General features: G+C 54.6%; 1 protein-coding gene across 3 annotated transcripts in view; it reads right to left on the bottom strand.

Annotated features, from left to right (window-relative positions):
* Nucleotides 1-13,181, bottom strand: part of GRK3 (G protein-coupled receptor kinase 3) — a 63,596-nt gene extending 50,415 nt beyond the window's left edge. The window contains exon 1 of one of the 3 annotated variants that reach the window (XM_036449407.2): nt 12,957-13,181. In XM_036449407.2, coding sequence (XP_036305300.1) covers nt 12,957-13,069 — 113 coding nt within the window. In that variant the 5' untranslated portion in view covers nt 13,070-13,181. The remainder of the gene's footprint in view (nt 1-12,956) is intronic. The other 2 variants (XM_036449408.2, XM_036449409.2) reach the window with 2 other exon arrangements.
* Between the last annotated feature and the right edge of the window lie 927 nt (nt 13,182-14,108).

Raw genomic sequence — 14,108 nt, 5'->3', positions numbered from 1 at the left:
CCTGGCCTCCAAGAGCCATTTTACACGGAATTATCTCATTTAAAGGGATATCCAAGGCCTCTGTTTGCACATTAGAGGAAGCGTTTGCAAAGGGGCCTCCACCAGCCCATCAGCCACCTCCTGCCGCCATCCGGCTGGTACGGCAGCCACACTGGATTTTTTTTTCATCGCCCGGTACTCCTGCAAGTACCATCCCCACTAAGGCTTCTCTTTACACGAAAACCTTCTACAGTACACCTCTTCCGAGATCCCGGTCGGGCCCGCTAACACTGTGACGCGGTTCCCAGCTCTTGCACAGGTTAAGTCTCACTTCCATCATTTCCCACAATGCACTGCAAGCATATAGACTTTATATACGAATAGGTACATATAAGCATATGGCAAAACATATGATATATAATAAATACGTAGAAAAGCATCAGGAATGCAAAATGACCTCCCAATTCAAATCGGAACCATCCAGGGTGTTTACTTCAGCTCTCGTCACGTCCTCGTGTACCTCTTCACGGACAGTTAAGACCTTAATGCTTATCACCCATCACAGTGGTCGGCCAACTGCGGCTCTCGAGCCACATGCTGCTCGTTGGCCCCTCGGGTTTCTAGCAAAGGCCAGCTTAGGAGTGCCCTCATGAAGTCAATAACTAGGTACCTACCTATATGGTTTAAGGGTTTAAAGTGTGGCTCTCCAAAGAAATGTCCATCGTTGTACTGCTGACATTTGGCTCTGTGGACTAAGGAGTCTACCGACCCCTGACCCAGCGGTATCTATAGAGTCTATATGAAACAACTTGAAGTAATAACATTAAGACCTCTGAATGATGCCGAAACCGGTTTGGCTCAGCGGTAGAGCGTCGGTCTGCGGACTGACAGGTCCCAAGTTCGATTCCGGTCAAGGGCATGTACATTGGTTGTGGGCACATCCCCGGTAGGGGGTGTGCAAGAGGCAGCTGGTCCATGTTTCTCTCTCATCAACGTTTCTAGCTCTCTATCCCTCTCTCCCTTCCTCCTCTCTGTAAAATATCAATAAAATATATTTTTTTTAAAAAGACCTCTGAATGAGGTTCTATTTATCTTAGAAATCTAGAGGGCCATATGGCATTGCCTAGCAAAACTGAAAATGCCCATATCTGACTCACTTCTTTTCTATGGGGAGAGGGGGGGCGGGGGGAGGGGAGAAGCGGGGGACAGAGTGGGCAGTCTATTCTGCAGAACACACAGCCCCGAAGACACACAGGTACGCTACTCCCTGCCACAGCACTTGAGATTCTGGGCACGGGCTGGGTAAATGGCCATGTTATGGCCCATCAGGGGGCAATGCAGACAACTGGGATTCATCTCGCCACGGGGTGCTGGGTGCAGAGGCAAACAGGCTCACGAGAGAGCTCCACCCCACTGTGACCTCCACCACCTTCCCGCGCACCAGTCACACACGTGACCTGTCTCATTCATTTCCTATCGCAGCGCAGAATGCGCCACTGACAACGTGATCAAGTTCAGCCTTAAAAAAAAAAAAAACACACCACAAAACCTTCATGTACTGAGAGTAGCTGACAAGTATGTTTGTTCGAGCCAACCATACCCATGTACCTAGTGACACGGGGGAGAGAGGGATTTTAATTTGTTTTTTAAGATAAGGGTGCCTGTGAAATGACAAAAAGATGTTTGGGGAAAGAAAATATTCAGGGCCCTTGACATGGAGCTTCTCCTAATTGAGAACACTGCCATCCTCACGGATAACAATCCTACTACCTCAGTGAAATTGCCGACGTCTTATCTCTGAGGGAATTGCCTGTGTATTTGTTATTAAATCAGTGTCTCCAGGGAAATTATATGTAAGCTACTGGGTCCCTGTCGTTGGTAACCTTCCGCTGAACGAAGACACTGCATTGGCAAGTTGTGTTGGTAGCGTCTGAAACGGACCACGTCCCTCTGCTCACACAGGAGGACCTTCCTCTCTCAGATGATTCCCGTGGCAAGAGAGAGCCTGTAGGTGTCTAGTAAAGTGCACAGAATTGCCGAAGCCGGTTTGGCTCAGTGGAGAGACCGTCGGCCTGCGGACTGAAGGGTCCCGGGTTCGATTCCGGTCAAGGGCATGTACCTTGGTTGCGGGCACATCCCCAGTGGGGGGCGTGCAAGAGGCAGCTGATCGATGACTCTCTCTCATCGATGTTTCTAACTCTCTATCTCCCTTCCTCTCTGTAAAAAAATCAATAAATATATATATATATATATATATATATATATATATATTTTTTTTTTTTTTTTTTTTTTTTAAGTGCACAGAGCCAAAACCGGTTTGGCTCAGCGGTAGAGCGTCTGTCTGTGGGACTGAAAGGTCCCGGGTTCGATTCCGGTCAAGGGCATGTACATTGATTGCGGGCACATCCCCCGGTGGGGGGTGTGCAAGAGGCAGCTGGTCGATGTTTCTCTCTCATCGACGTTTCTAGTTCTCTATCTCTCTCCTTTCCTCTCTGTACAAAATCAATAATATATATATATATATATATATATATATATATATATTTTTTTTTTTTAAATAGTCATGTGTTTAAAAAAAAAAAAGTGCGCAGAATTTCCGCAGAGCCCCAGCGGAGCCCTGTGCCATCCATGTGCCCTTGAGCAGTTAGCTTCTCTCTGAACCTGAACTTCCTCCTTCTGAAAATGGAGATGTTGAGCACCGTGGAGATGTTCTCAAGAATCTAAAAATGAGGGGGAAAGCCTGCCCTTGTTATTAAGAATAACGATTTCTAATCGGGACGTGACACAAAAGGCAGAGAGAGCGTAACACCAAAGGCTCCGGAGCGGAGCAGGCTGGCCTTGGCCGTGGCTCCGGTGACTGCGTCACCAAACCCGGCGGAGGCCGGCGGCCACCCATGTGAACAGGACGGACACGAAAGGAAGACGGGAAGACAAGGCCACCAAAGCCACCGGCTGGCAGGGGATCCCCATCTTCCGCGTCCAGGGGGAGGCCCCCAGGGAGGGATGACGTGGCCACAGCTGGAGTGAAAGCCACAAAGCCCCCTCTGGCCCGTCCACGGTCACCGCCCCGGCCGGCCGGGCCACTTCCATGGGGACAAGCCGTGGGACGGCGGGTGCTGCTCACTCACCCCGTTCAACATCTCCACGCCGAGGACAGGCCTAGAGTCAACGCGTCGTTTTTTTTAAATTTCTACTTACTGCAAGGAATTGTATGACCTAAAAAGAGTTAATACGTGTAAGACTAGAGAGCACTAAGCCCCGGCCGGCGTGGCTCAGGGGCCGAGCATCCGCCTATGAACCAGGAGGTCACAGTTCCATTCCTGGTCAGGGCGCAGGCCCGGGTGGCAGGCTCCATCCCCAGATTTATAACATCCATCCCTGATAATAAAGGCGCTCAACTTAAAGGACAGAAACACAACGGCACTAGCGGTTTCCCACCGAAATTTAAAACAAAAACAAAAAAAAACAATCAACCCAATGACTAAACCCTAAGAAATTCCTCACCACAAAAACTCAGTTTTTCCCCTTTTTTGGAGGGGGGAGGGGGGATCAGGAAGGGGGGGGAGGAGGGAAGATGACTGACAGAGTAGCTTCTCATTCATTACTTAGAAATCGCTATTGTGCAGAGAACACCTTTCCCCTCTAGAATAAACGCGTCTTTTTTTTTTTTTAAATTTCTATTTGAGAAGTTTTGCAGAGATAATAAAAGCCTCCCTCCGCCGCCACTGAAAACAAAAGAGGAGGAAGAAGCGAGTCCTACATGGAAAACAAGAACCGATACTCCGTATACTTAGTGCGGCCGTGACAAGAGGCGCTGTACCGTTTCTTTCCCAGTCAGGGCGTCATCACAGCGTAAGAAAAGAAGTACAGAGAGCATAAAACCTCGACACTCCACACTTACTGCTGTCAAAGCAAAGGTCACCGCGTACCTCCTTGCCCAGATGTAAGGAAAGACGGCAGCAAACGGAGGTGACAGGAGTGTGGCCCTTTAAGATGTGTATAGTCGAGCTCCGTGACCTCGCCCATCGGGGTTCATTTCATTTCTAACCTGGGGATGAAACTCCCCTACACCACACAGCAAAAGCCTCGTGTTTTTTAAAAGATATATCTAGCCGAATCCGGTGTGGCTCAGTGGATAGAGCAGTCGGCCTGCGGACTGAAGGGTCCCAGGTTCCATTCCGGTCAAGGGCATGTGCCTTGGTTGCGGGCACATCCCCAGTGGGGGGGGGGGGGGGGAGGGTGTGCGCAAGAGGCAGCTGATCGATGTTTCTCTCTCATATTGATGTTTCTAACTCTCTGCCCTTCTCCCTTCCTCTCTGTAAAAAAATCAATAAAATATATATATTTTTAAAAAGATACGTCTAAAATGGCATCGCAGCCTCAGTCAGGAGGCAGAGGGAAAGTCTGCAGTGTCTCGCAGCTGTGCAAACGCCTTCCCCGGGGAACTTTCCGGTTCGTTTTTGACTTAAGCCCTTATCAGAAGCCAAGCGCAGCACGCGGAAAACTTAGAGAAGGAATAGCCCGAAAACACAGCCGGCGTTATCTTTCTAGATAAGATAACGGACTGCAGGCGGACTGACTTAATTCCACAAAAGCACTCACCCGGGGCGGACTCGGTGCCGCTGCCAATGAAGAGACCCTGCCTTTTCCCGCCGATAGAGCTGTGAGTCTTTGAAGGCGTGCAGCAGGCGCCCCGAAACCCCCTCGGGGAGCCTTAACGTGCAATGAGAGCTCGCGTCCTTCCTAAACCATTTTAGCTCACGACACGATCTAAAAATGACGCCTGCCCAGCGCTTGCTTGGCACTAAGTAAATGACGATCGCTGTCTTAACACGTGCGGCCCGCGTCTAACATCCGGGTTCCCGCCAACGGAAACGTTATTCCCCCGACCAAACTGCCGGGATGAATCCTAAGACATCTGAGGGACCCGAGAGTTTCCTCCCTAGAGCGGGACTCTGCAGGGACTGGATCACACCCTCGGGATAGGGTGTGTGGACCTGCGTTGCCATCGCCAAATCCATCCCGGTAAATTTTGCAGGCATCTTCTTAGTCTTTGTAAGCTTGAGTGGTCTTGCTTAGCCAGGTTCGGACGGACGGACGGACAGAATAGCAGAGATCCAGAGCTCGGCAGGATATGAGGAATGACCCCGGGGAACGGGGCCCAGCTTCCTATGAAAAGGCTAGGGCGGCTGCCTTCCCATATCTGAAGATCTCCCACGTTCGAAGGAGGTGGCTCCTGCGCACCCCCCCACTGGGGATGTGCCCGCAACCAAGGCACATGCCCTTGACCGGAATCGAGAACCTGGGACCCTTCAGTCCGCAGGCCGACGCTCTGTCCACTGAGCCACACCAGTCAGGGCGAGACTGAGAATTTTTTTTTACTGGGACATTTCAGGGTCAGGAATGAATGGCTATCCCATTGTAGGGAAGGGAAACTGAATCAGGGACATGGAAGTGACTTGCGGAGACCCTGTGGCAAGCTGCCAGTCCTATCGGGCCCGTGTTTCCTGGCACCCCCATCTAGAACTTTCTCTGTTACGGCAGCCTGACATGGTACAGCAGAGAGGACACAGGAAGACGAGGGGCCAGCGATGACAGCCGGCCTTCGCGTTCACTCAGGGCAAAGGTCTGGCCTGGCTCCTTTCACATCATCACCGTTTCCAGCTCCGGAGACCCCGGAGGAAGGACGTGGCAGCCAACGGGAGGGCAGGCCCCGGGCTGGGTCACGGCGGACGGCTACCAACCGCCAATCGCGGGGCCTAGGAGCTGCAAGACTGATTCCTCTGGCGGGCTTTTCCCACGGGGTCCTTTACAAAGTGCTGGAACAGCGGTCGGCAAACTCATTAGTCAACAGAGCCAAATGTCAGCAGGACAACGATGGGCATTTCTTTGGAGAGCCACATTTTCTAAACTTAAACTTCTAAAATAGTTAGGTACATTGTTGTTGACTTAATTAGGGTACTCCTAAGCTGGCCTTTGCTAAAAACTCAAGGGGCCAAAGAGCCACATGTGGCTCGCGAGCCGCAGTTTGCCGATCCCTGTTTTAGGAAATGTGAGCGAGGAGTTGCCGTTATCACTTCTCCTGCACGTTAGGCCCCAGAAATCATCAAAAGAGACCCCGGAGTTCTGACTCCTAATCAATGATAAAAACAGAGAAGGATAAAGAAGGGAGAAATAGAAGCAGCAGCCGAAACCGGTTTGGCTCAGTGGATGGAGCGTCGGCCTGCAGGCTGATGGGTCCCGGGTTCAATTCCGGTCAAGGGCATGTACCTTGGTTGCGGGCACATCCCCAGTAGGGGGTGTGCGAGAGGCAGCTGATCGATGTTTCTCTCTCATCGATGTTTCTGACTCTCTATCCCTCTCTCTTCCTCTCTGTAAAAAATCAATAAAATATATATTTTTTTAAAAAAGAAAAGAAATAGAAGCAGCAGCAGCAGCAGCAGCAGCGGAGGCAGGTCTGGGACATGGAGCCTCATTAGCATGCAAATGACTTGCCTTACAGATGACTTCATAATGAAGTAAAGAGGCTAATTAAATCATCCCCATTTCCCCGCAGCCAGGCCTGGGGGACAGGGCCAGACAGCACAACCATCCTGCACAGGGCACCCAGCTTCCCCTTCAGACACACAGCTTCACCCACAGAGCACGGTTCTCTGAACGGAAAGCGATGTTTATGGCAAAGAGGGACAAAAATACTGTCTTGCTCTTTTACCTTTTTCCCAGAAATGGGGATGTGGAGGGCAGGGGGCAGGGGGCGGGGAGGAGCGGGAGGGAGGGAGCCCCAGCGGCCTGCCCTCTTTTCTTTAATTGTGGAAATGTTATTCGGAGGCCGGAGGGGGGCCTGGGGAGAAGCGGCCTGTTATACAGCTTCTCATTAGGCGCGGCAAGATTGCGCTTTTTGTGTTACACAGAGCAGGCGGCTCACCCGCCCGCTCCTCCTGGGAAATAAGGAACAAACTGCTCATTCACTTCGTCATAATTACTGTTCGCGGGGCCCCGGGGAGCGGCCGCTCTATCCGAGGAGGACCGGCCTCCCTTTTCCCACCAAAGACGCCGCCGTGATTTCTCCCCAAACAAACAAACAAACAAACAGAGAGAAAGGACCGCTGTTCTGTCCATCCCTCGCACACTGAGAGGGGCGGGTGGTTCGTTATTCATGCCCATTCGTGTCCGAGAGAGGGCACAGCAGCAAGGCAGAGAGAACCCGGATTCAGGGTCCCCGGGGCCACGTTCAGCGGGCACCAGGCAGAGGTCTCTCATGGAAAACCCCCCACCCCCACCCCCAGGCACCTGCTCCATCAGGAAAACGGGGCCGATGCCGCCCGGCGATGATGGTGGGGAGGGAGGGAAGGTACCCATCTGCCAACCGCCTGGCGGAGGGCGAGCTCTGGAGAGATGGTAGTTATTATAGCTGCTTCACTGCAAGTTCAAGTTCTCTTTCCCTTCCCGGTCCGGGCTCCAGGGACCCCAGTGCCTGTTCTCTCAGACCCTGAGTCCCCAGCCCTGCTGGCCAGCGCCCGGCGGATGAAGACCTTGTCTCTCCTGCGAGCTTCGGTGCCTGAGCCCGAAGTCCCCATCCTGGTGCACACACACAGATGTCTGGCAGCAGCCGGAGGCAGAGACGCCGCCTGGCACCGAGGGGCCCGCCTGGGCCTCGCGGGGGCCTACACGGGCCGCCCATGCACAGCGCCGCGCCTCTGGGCCCGGGCCGGCTCCGGGGCCCAGGAGGCTGCCGGGCCCGGAGCGTCTGTTTCTCAGAACCGACAGCTACGCCCGGCGCTTCCATCTGCCAGTCCCTGGCACCAGTCCGCTCTGACGGAGGGCGGGGTAACGATGGCGAGGGCAGAACAAACAGTGACTGGAGCGTACAAACGGCATCTGCACCTTTGTGAGCAAGAAGCGAGACCGTCACCGTTGTGCGATCCACAGACGGGCTCCCAGCAACAAGCGTCCTTTCTTCCCGGAAACTATCCTTTTTTCTTTTTTCTTTTTTAATATATTTTATTGATTTTTCACAGAGAGGAAGAGAGAGGGATAGAGAGTTAGAAACATCGATGAGAGAGAATCATCAATCAGCTGCCTCTTGCACACTCCCCCACTGGGGATGTGCCCGCAACCAAAGGACATGCCCTTGCCCGGAATCGAACGTTCTGGGGAATGTGCCCGCAAAAGGATTAAAAAAGCAAACGCAGTCTGGACCGTTCCAGGCCTTCCTTCAGAGGCTGGCCCTCGGTGAGGCCTGGGCTTATGGATCGGACCCTATTAAATAAAAGTATTTCTCTCCTGCCAAGCTGGTGCTGTCTGTCGCTGGGCCTGCACACAGGGAGTGCCTGGGTCGGCTCCCTCTTCCCAAAAGATCCCGTTATCGGCTTCATGAGGTCCACAAATGTTTCCGTAAATAAGCATCTCTCTGATGTGAACCAGTAGTCAGCTTTTCCGCTCAGAGGGCTGAATAACGTGTCAACCTGACGAACTGGTGGCCTCTTGCGATCTCACAGAAGTAGCATCTCGTCTGGGCAGAATGTGCCATTTTTCTACTACCCCCCCCCCCAAACACACACACACACACACACACACATACACACACACACACACACACAAAATAAAAACAGGGCAATGCAGCCCCCACATTTCATTGAAACCAGCCAGATACTGTTTCGCTCTGTCGCTTTTCTCTCTTCAAACCGGGAGGGGAAAGGCAGAGTCACCAAAAGGAGGAAGCACGCAGAGAAGGGCCGCGGTGGCTTCAAACCATCCGCTGGAAACAGAGTGTCACCAGTGAGGAGCCCGCGGCCGGCTTTGTGCTTCTCGCACGGCTGCTCCCCCTCTCCCCGCCGACAGCGCGAGGTCACATGGACCGCTCGGAAACGGAGGAGGAAGCGCCAAGCATCTGACCAGGAACCTTTACAGGAGGAGTGAGGTCACACGAGGCTTTCTGACTCACTCTGGTCAGGCACTGTGACATGAAGCTAACTTTCTTACCGTTATCTTGAAACCACCCCCCAACCTTCCGGCCCCGCAATCCAGCAGGCAGGCCGTCAACTGCCACCCAGGGGCAGAAAGAAGCTGCGAGATGTTTCGCCTGATAAGCTCAATGTAAAAAAAATAAATAAAAAATCCTAACTCAGCCCAAGCAGGGGTGGTTACTGTGTAAAGCACATGTGTCAAACACAAGGCCCGCGGGCCAAATCCGTCCCGCCAGGCCTTGCAATGTGGCCCGCACCGCGCTGTCATCACTGCACTCCGCTGCGTTTCCATCACAATGACAGTTTATGACTGTTCAGTAAACCATTCGGCCCGCGATTTAGGCTGGATTTTAGATTTTGGCCCCTTCTCTGATTGAGTTCGACACCCCTGGTGTAAAGCCACGGTTCCCAACCTGGAGCACACGCCTCACGGGGGAAGGGGGCCAATTTGATTACTAAGGGGGGCAATTCAAGAATGGGTTATTAACAGTGAATTCTTTTGCATTTCTTATGGCTCTAAAAGGCCTCGTATACAGTATGTAAATACATATTGTGACATGTTCATGCATGTCAGTTCTCTAGTACGGTATATGTTTTGAAACTGCTATTTTTTCATATCACTTCATGGTCTTCTTCTTTTTTCTTTTTGAATTTCTTAGTGATGTCTTCCTCAGGACTTCAATTGTCCTTTTGTTCTTTTATTTTTCTCTTTCATGGATGCCATGTTCTCTTTTTAAATATATTTTTGTTGGTTTTTTACAAAGAGGAAGAGAGAGGGATAGAGAGTTAGAAACATCGATGAGAGAGAATCATTGACCAGCTGCCTCTTGCACACCGCCCCCTAGGGATGTGCCCGCAACCAAGCTACATGCTCTTGACAGGAATCAAACCTGGGACCCTTCAGTCCGCAGGCCGACGCTCTGTCCACTGAGCCAAACTGGTTTCGGCGATGCCGTGTTCTTTAGAGGCTTGTTTATACCAAGCTAATGGCCTTTTCAGCTTCCTCCACGTGAATAGGAGCTCACTTTTTTAAAAAAAAATTTATTAAGATATTATATGTGGAGTTCACTTTTTTAATAATAAGAATTCTATGTCATGGTGGGGGGAGAGCATCAGGATTTGAGAGAGGTTTAGGTGGGGCGTGGCCAAAAAAAAAAAAAAAAAAGGTTGGGAATCACTGGTGTAAAGGGTCATGTTACAAATCCAAAGCCAAGGCCACTGAGATAAATACCAAAACAAACAAACAAATAAATAAAAAAAATGAGGATCCCTGGGGGAGGGCCTAACTCAAGAGACTGTTTTAAAAATAGCAAGAGTATCAAGTGCTAAGGAGCTGCTTCCTAAAATTACTCTCCTGTTGATGTTTCTCATTTCTAAAATATCACAAGAAATGTACTCGCAGTCACTCATTCTGCAAAAAAGAAAAAGTAGGAGAAAAAAAAGCCTTGCTAAAGAACACCGCCTAAATAAAGGCATTTATACAAGGAAGTCAATACCCTCACACGTAAGTGCATTCTCAGGGAGACGAAAAAGCAGAAGTCACATTAAGTTCGAAACATGGAGGGGGGAAAAAAAGAAAACTTAGCAGAAGTTCCTAATTTTAATAATATTATGTATCTCTCTCTCTCTCTCACACACACACCCCTAGAAAACTGCCCGAGTTTTAATTTTTTAAATTTATGGAGAGGAACTTTATAGGGAGGGCCCGTTAGGAAGAGTGGAAAGGAAGAAGAGAAAGGAATTAAGCATTTAAGACGCCATTCAGAGAAGTGCAGCTTTAAAAAAAAAAAAATGAAATTCAGGCTTGCTTTGGGGGTCCTGGTTGTCCTTCGTTTCCTTCCCCTGTGCCAGAAATTTTAAACAGAACTGATTGCTCCATGAGCTTCAGCTGGGGTCCAGCCTGCAACAGAGAGTTCATTCCACAACGCCCCAAAGGGTCTGCCCTTCGCCCCGGTTTCTTTGTTTTTATTTTTACCGCTTGGCACTGCTCACCAAAGAGCCATCCCGCAAAACCAAAGCGACGCCTGGGCTCAGCAGGGCCAGGAGGCCGAACACTAAAGGAGCAAGCTCGTGTGTTCCTTTACACAATTTGGCTTTTCACAGCAGCCCACTCGAAGCGGCTGATAGGGAGAGATCCTGTTCCCCGTGTCGAGGCATCAGGGAAGCAATCTCAGGGTGCAGGATGCTTCCAGGGCCGATGCTCTCCAACTGCAGGGCTTTGGTGTCGATTGCAATATTTTCACAAAAGGACAGGCTTCGCATTCACCGCCAGGATGATGCCCCTTTGTATCCTGAAGTCTACCGAGAGCTCCCCGGGGGTGGAGAAGCCACATTCCCTGTGCGAACTGGGGGTGGTGTGCATGAGGAAAAGACACCGGGGGAAGGGGGAAATGCAATGCGAATGCTTTTGCTACCCCATTAGGAACTCGACAATTAGCCAAGGCCGGTGTGGCTCAGTGGATAGAGCACTGCCTGCAGACTGAAGGGTCCAGGGGTCCGATTTCCATTAAGGGCATGTACCTTGGTTGCGGGCACATCCCCAGTGGGGGGTGTGCAGGAGGCAGCTGATCCATGTGTCTCTCTCATCCATGTTTCTGCCTATCTATCCCTCTCCCTTCCTCTCTGTAAAACATCAATAAAAATATATTTTTCTAAAAACAGAAACTCACAATCAATCTGATGAGGGATATTTTCTGCTAAGAATAGGAACGCGTGAAGTCTTTCACTAGCTCATCCGTAATAAACCATTTCCGAGAAGAAGAAGAAGAAATTACAACCTGGCATGGCCCTCCCCAAGCCCCTTGCCAACTCCCCCGGGAACCGTGTGTGGCCGTTTCCACAGCAAACGGCTGCCCGGAGGCACCCCTCCCCTGTGCACTTACTTCTTTCTTTTTTTTAATCAAGAGAAAAATATATACAATTGATCTATTCTGTAAGGCAAAAACACATCATGCCGTCTACAAGTTCAGAACGGCATCCCTGAATATACACCCCCAGCTTGCAGTCCACTTGAATCGTCCTGTGCACTGACTTCTAAGGGGATCCTATTGCAACCTTTTCATCACCCAGGGCCGCCCGCAGGTCTGCAAGGTGAGGGAGCAGCGCAGCTCAGGGGACGCGCTGGGCAGGGACAGGAGCTCTGAGCGGGTCAGGACCCACGCATTCCTGCCCGGGCCACAGAGCGGAAGGACAGAGCACAGGAGCACTAGCCCCTGGGAGCTCCAGGGGCACCGGCACCAGGGGCAAAAGCCACTCCTCCATCTGCGCTCCCGGCCCGGGCCCGGAGGGGCGGACAGGGGCCGGGGTTGGAAGCGGGGACAGGACAGGACAGCCGGGCACCGGGGCAGGGAGCACCCAGGGAGGACAGCCACGGGGCAGGAGGGACCCGCAGCCCGGGAGCAGGGAGCACCGGGGAGGACAGCCACGGGGCAGGAGGGACCCGCAGCCCGGGGCAGGGAGCACCCAGGGAGGATAGCCACCGGGCAGGAGGGACCCGCAGCCCGGGAGCAGGGAGCACCGGGGAGGACAGCCGCGGGGCAGGAGGGACCCGCAGTCCGGGGGCAGGGAGCACCCAGGGAGGATAGCCACCGGGCAGGAGGGACCCGCAGCCCGGGGCAGGGAGCACCCAGGGAGGATAGCCACCGGGCAGGAGGGACCCGCAGCCCGGGGCAGGGAGCACCCAGGGAGGATAGCCACCGGGCAGGAGGGACCCGCAGCCCGGGGCAGGGAGGAGGGAGCACCAAGGGCTGAGGCTCCAAGGGATGGAGGGGGACCGGGGTGGGACCGAAGGGGCGACCCGTCCGGAGCGGGTCCAGCGGCGGAGTCCCAACCCCCTCCCCCCGCAGCCCCTCTGCGCGCGGGGCGGGCGCGCGCTCTCCGTCCCCGAGTCCCCCCGACCCAACAGCTCCCCGCCGCCCGGGTCCGAGCCGGACCGCGGGGACCGCGAGGCCAGCCCCGAAGCGCCCACTGCCCCCAAGTCGCGGGGGTCGCTGGCGGCCGCGGGGCCGGTACCTGGGCTCGGGCAGGACGATCCTCTTGCTGGCGCGGGCGGCCGGCGTCGCCTTGCTCTTCTCCATCGCCATCAGGTAGCTCACATCGGCCAGCACGGCCTCCAGGTCCGCCATGTTGGCGGCCGGCGGCGGCGGCGGCGGCGGGGCGGCCGGCTCCTCGGGGCCCGGACGGGACGCGCTCCCGCCGCCGCCGCTGCCGCCGCCCCGACGTGGGGGGGCCGCCCCGGGGCAGCCCCCCCGCCCCGCGCGCCCCCGCCCGCGCCCCGCGCCGCCGCGCGCTCGCCCTGCGCGCTCCCGCCGCCGCCCGCGGGGTCCCCCGCCCCCCGCCCCGGGGCAGCCCCCCCTGCGCGCTCCCGCCCCGCGCCCCCGGCCCCGCCCCTTCCGCGGGGTCCGCTCGGAGCGCGCGCCCGCCGCCCGTGCCTTCCCCGCGCCTCCCGACCGACCGACCGACCGAGTCCCCGCCGGCACCGGCCCGCCCTCCCCTCGGGGTGGCCACGAGGGACTTCCTCTCCTCCCCCCTCCTCCCGCGGGCTGCCCGCCCCGGCCGCTGGCTCTCACGCCGCTTTGATCCTCTCCAGCGCCCCCTTTCCAACCCCGGCCCCCCAAATCCACGTGCGCGGGGACCGGAGGCCCGCGGGGAGGTCTCTGCGCCGGGCGGCGGCTCTCAAACTGGGGAGGTCAGTCCGCACCCCTCCAGGAGGTCTGGGGCGCCCCCCCCCCCCGCAGCCATGTCCCCCGCCTGCCCCCCGGAGATGCTGAAGCTCTGAAGCCGAGGTCAAGGTCGCCCTCAAACAGCGCCCCTACTCCTGACCCTGAACACTCCCCCCACCCCCCATGTGAACGCAGCAAAGAGAAACCCAGCAGCAGCCGGAGAAAGTTTGCTTGTTTCAAGCCCCAACCTGGGGGGACAGCGACCCCCCTGGAGCCGAGCTGCCGCCCTGAGGGGTCCCACGGAGGGAGGCGCTGCCAGGCTCCCGGGGGGCATGGCGGGAGGGCCGAGTTGGGGTCCTAAGGGGCCTCTGAGAATTGGACCCTAGTCCTCCTGCCCTCCAGCTCCAGACGATTAGGGAGCCCCGTGTGCACCACACACCGCACGGGGCACTTGGGGAAGTGGGAAAGCCAGAAGCTGACAACACCAAGGCGGGGCACTTGG

The sequence above is a fragment of the Pipistrellus kuhlii genome, unplaced genomic scaffold (assembly GCF_014108245.1).
Source record: "Pipistrellus kuhlii isolate mPipKuh1 unplaced genomic scaffold, mPipKuh1.p scaffold_m20_p_20, whole genome shotgun sequence".
NCBI lineage: Eukaryota > Metazoa > Chordata > Mammalia > Chiroptera > Vespertilionidae > Pipistrellus > Pipistrellus kuhlii.
The sequence above is the reverse complement of the archived record's forward strand: the minus strand, read 5'-3'. Positions and strand labels throughout refer to the sequence as shown.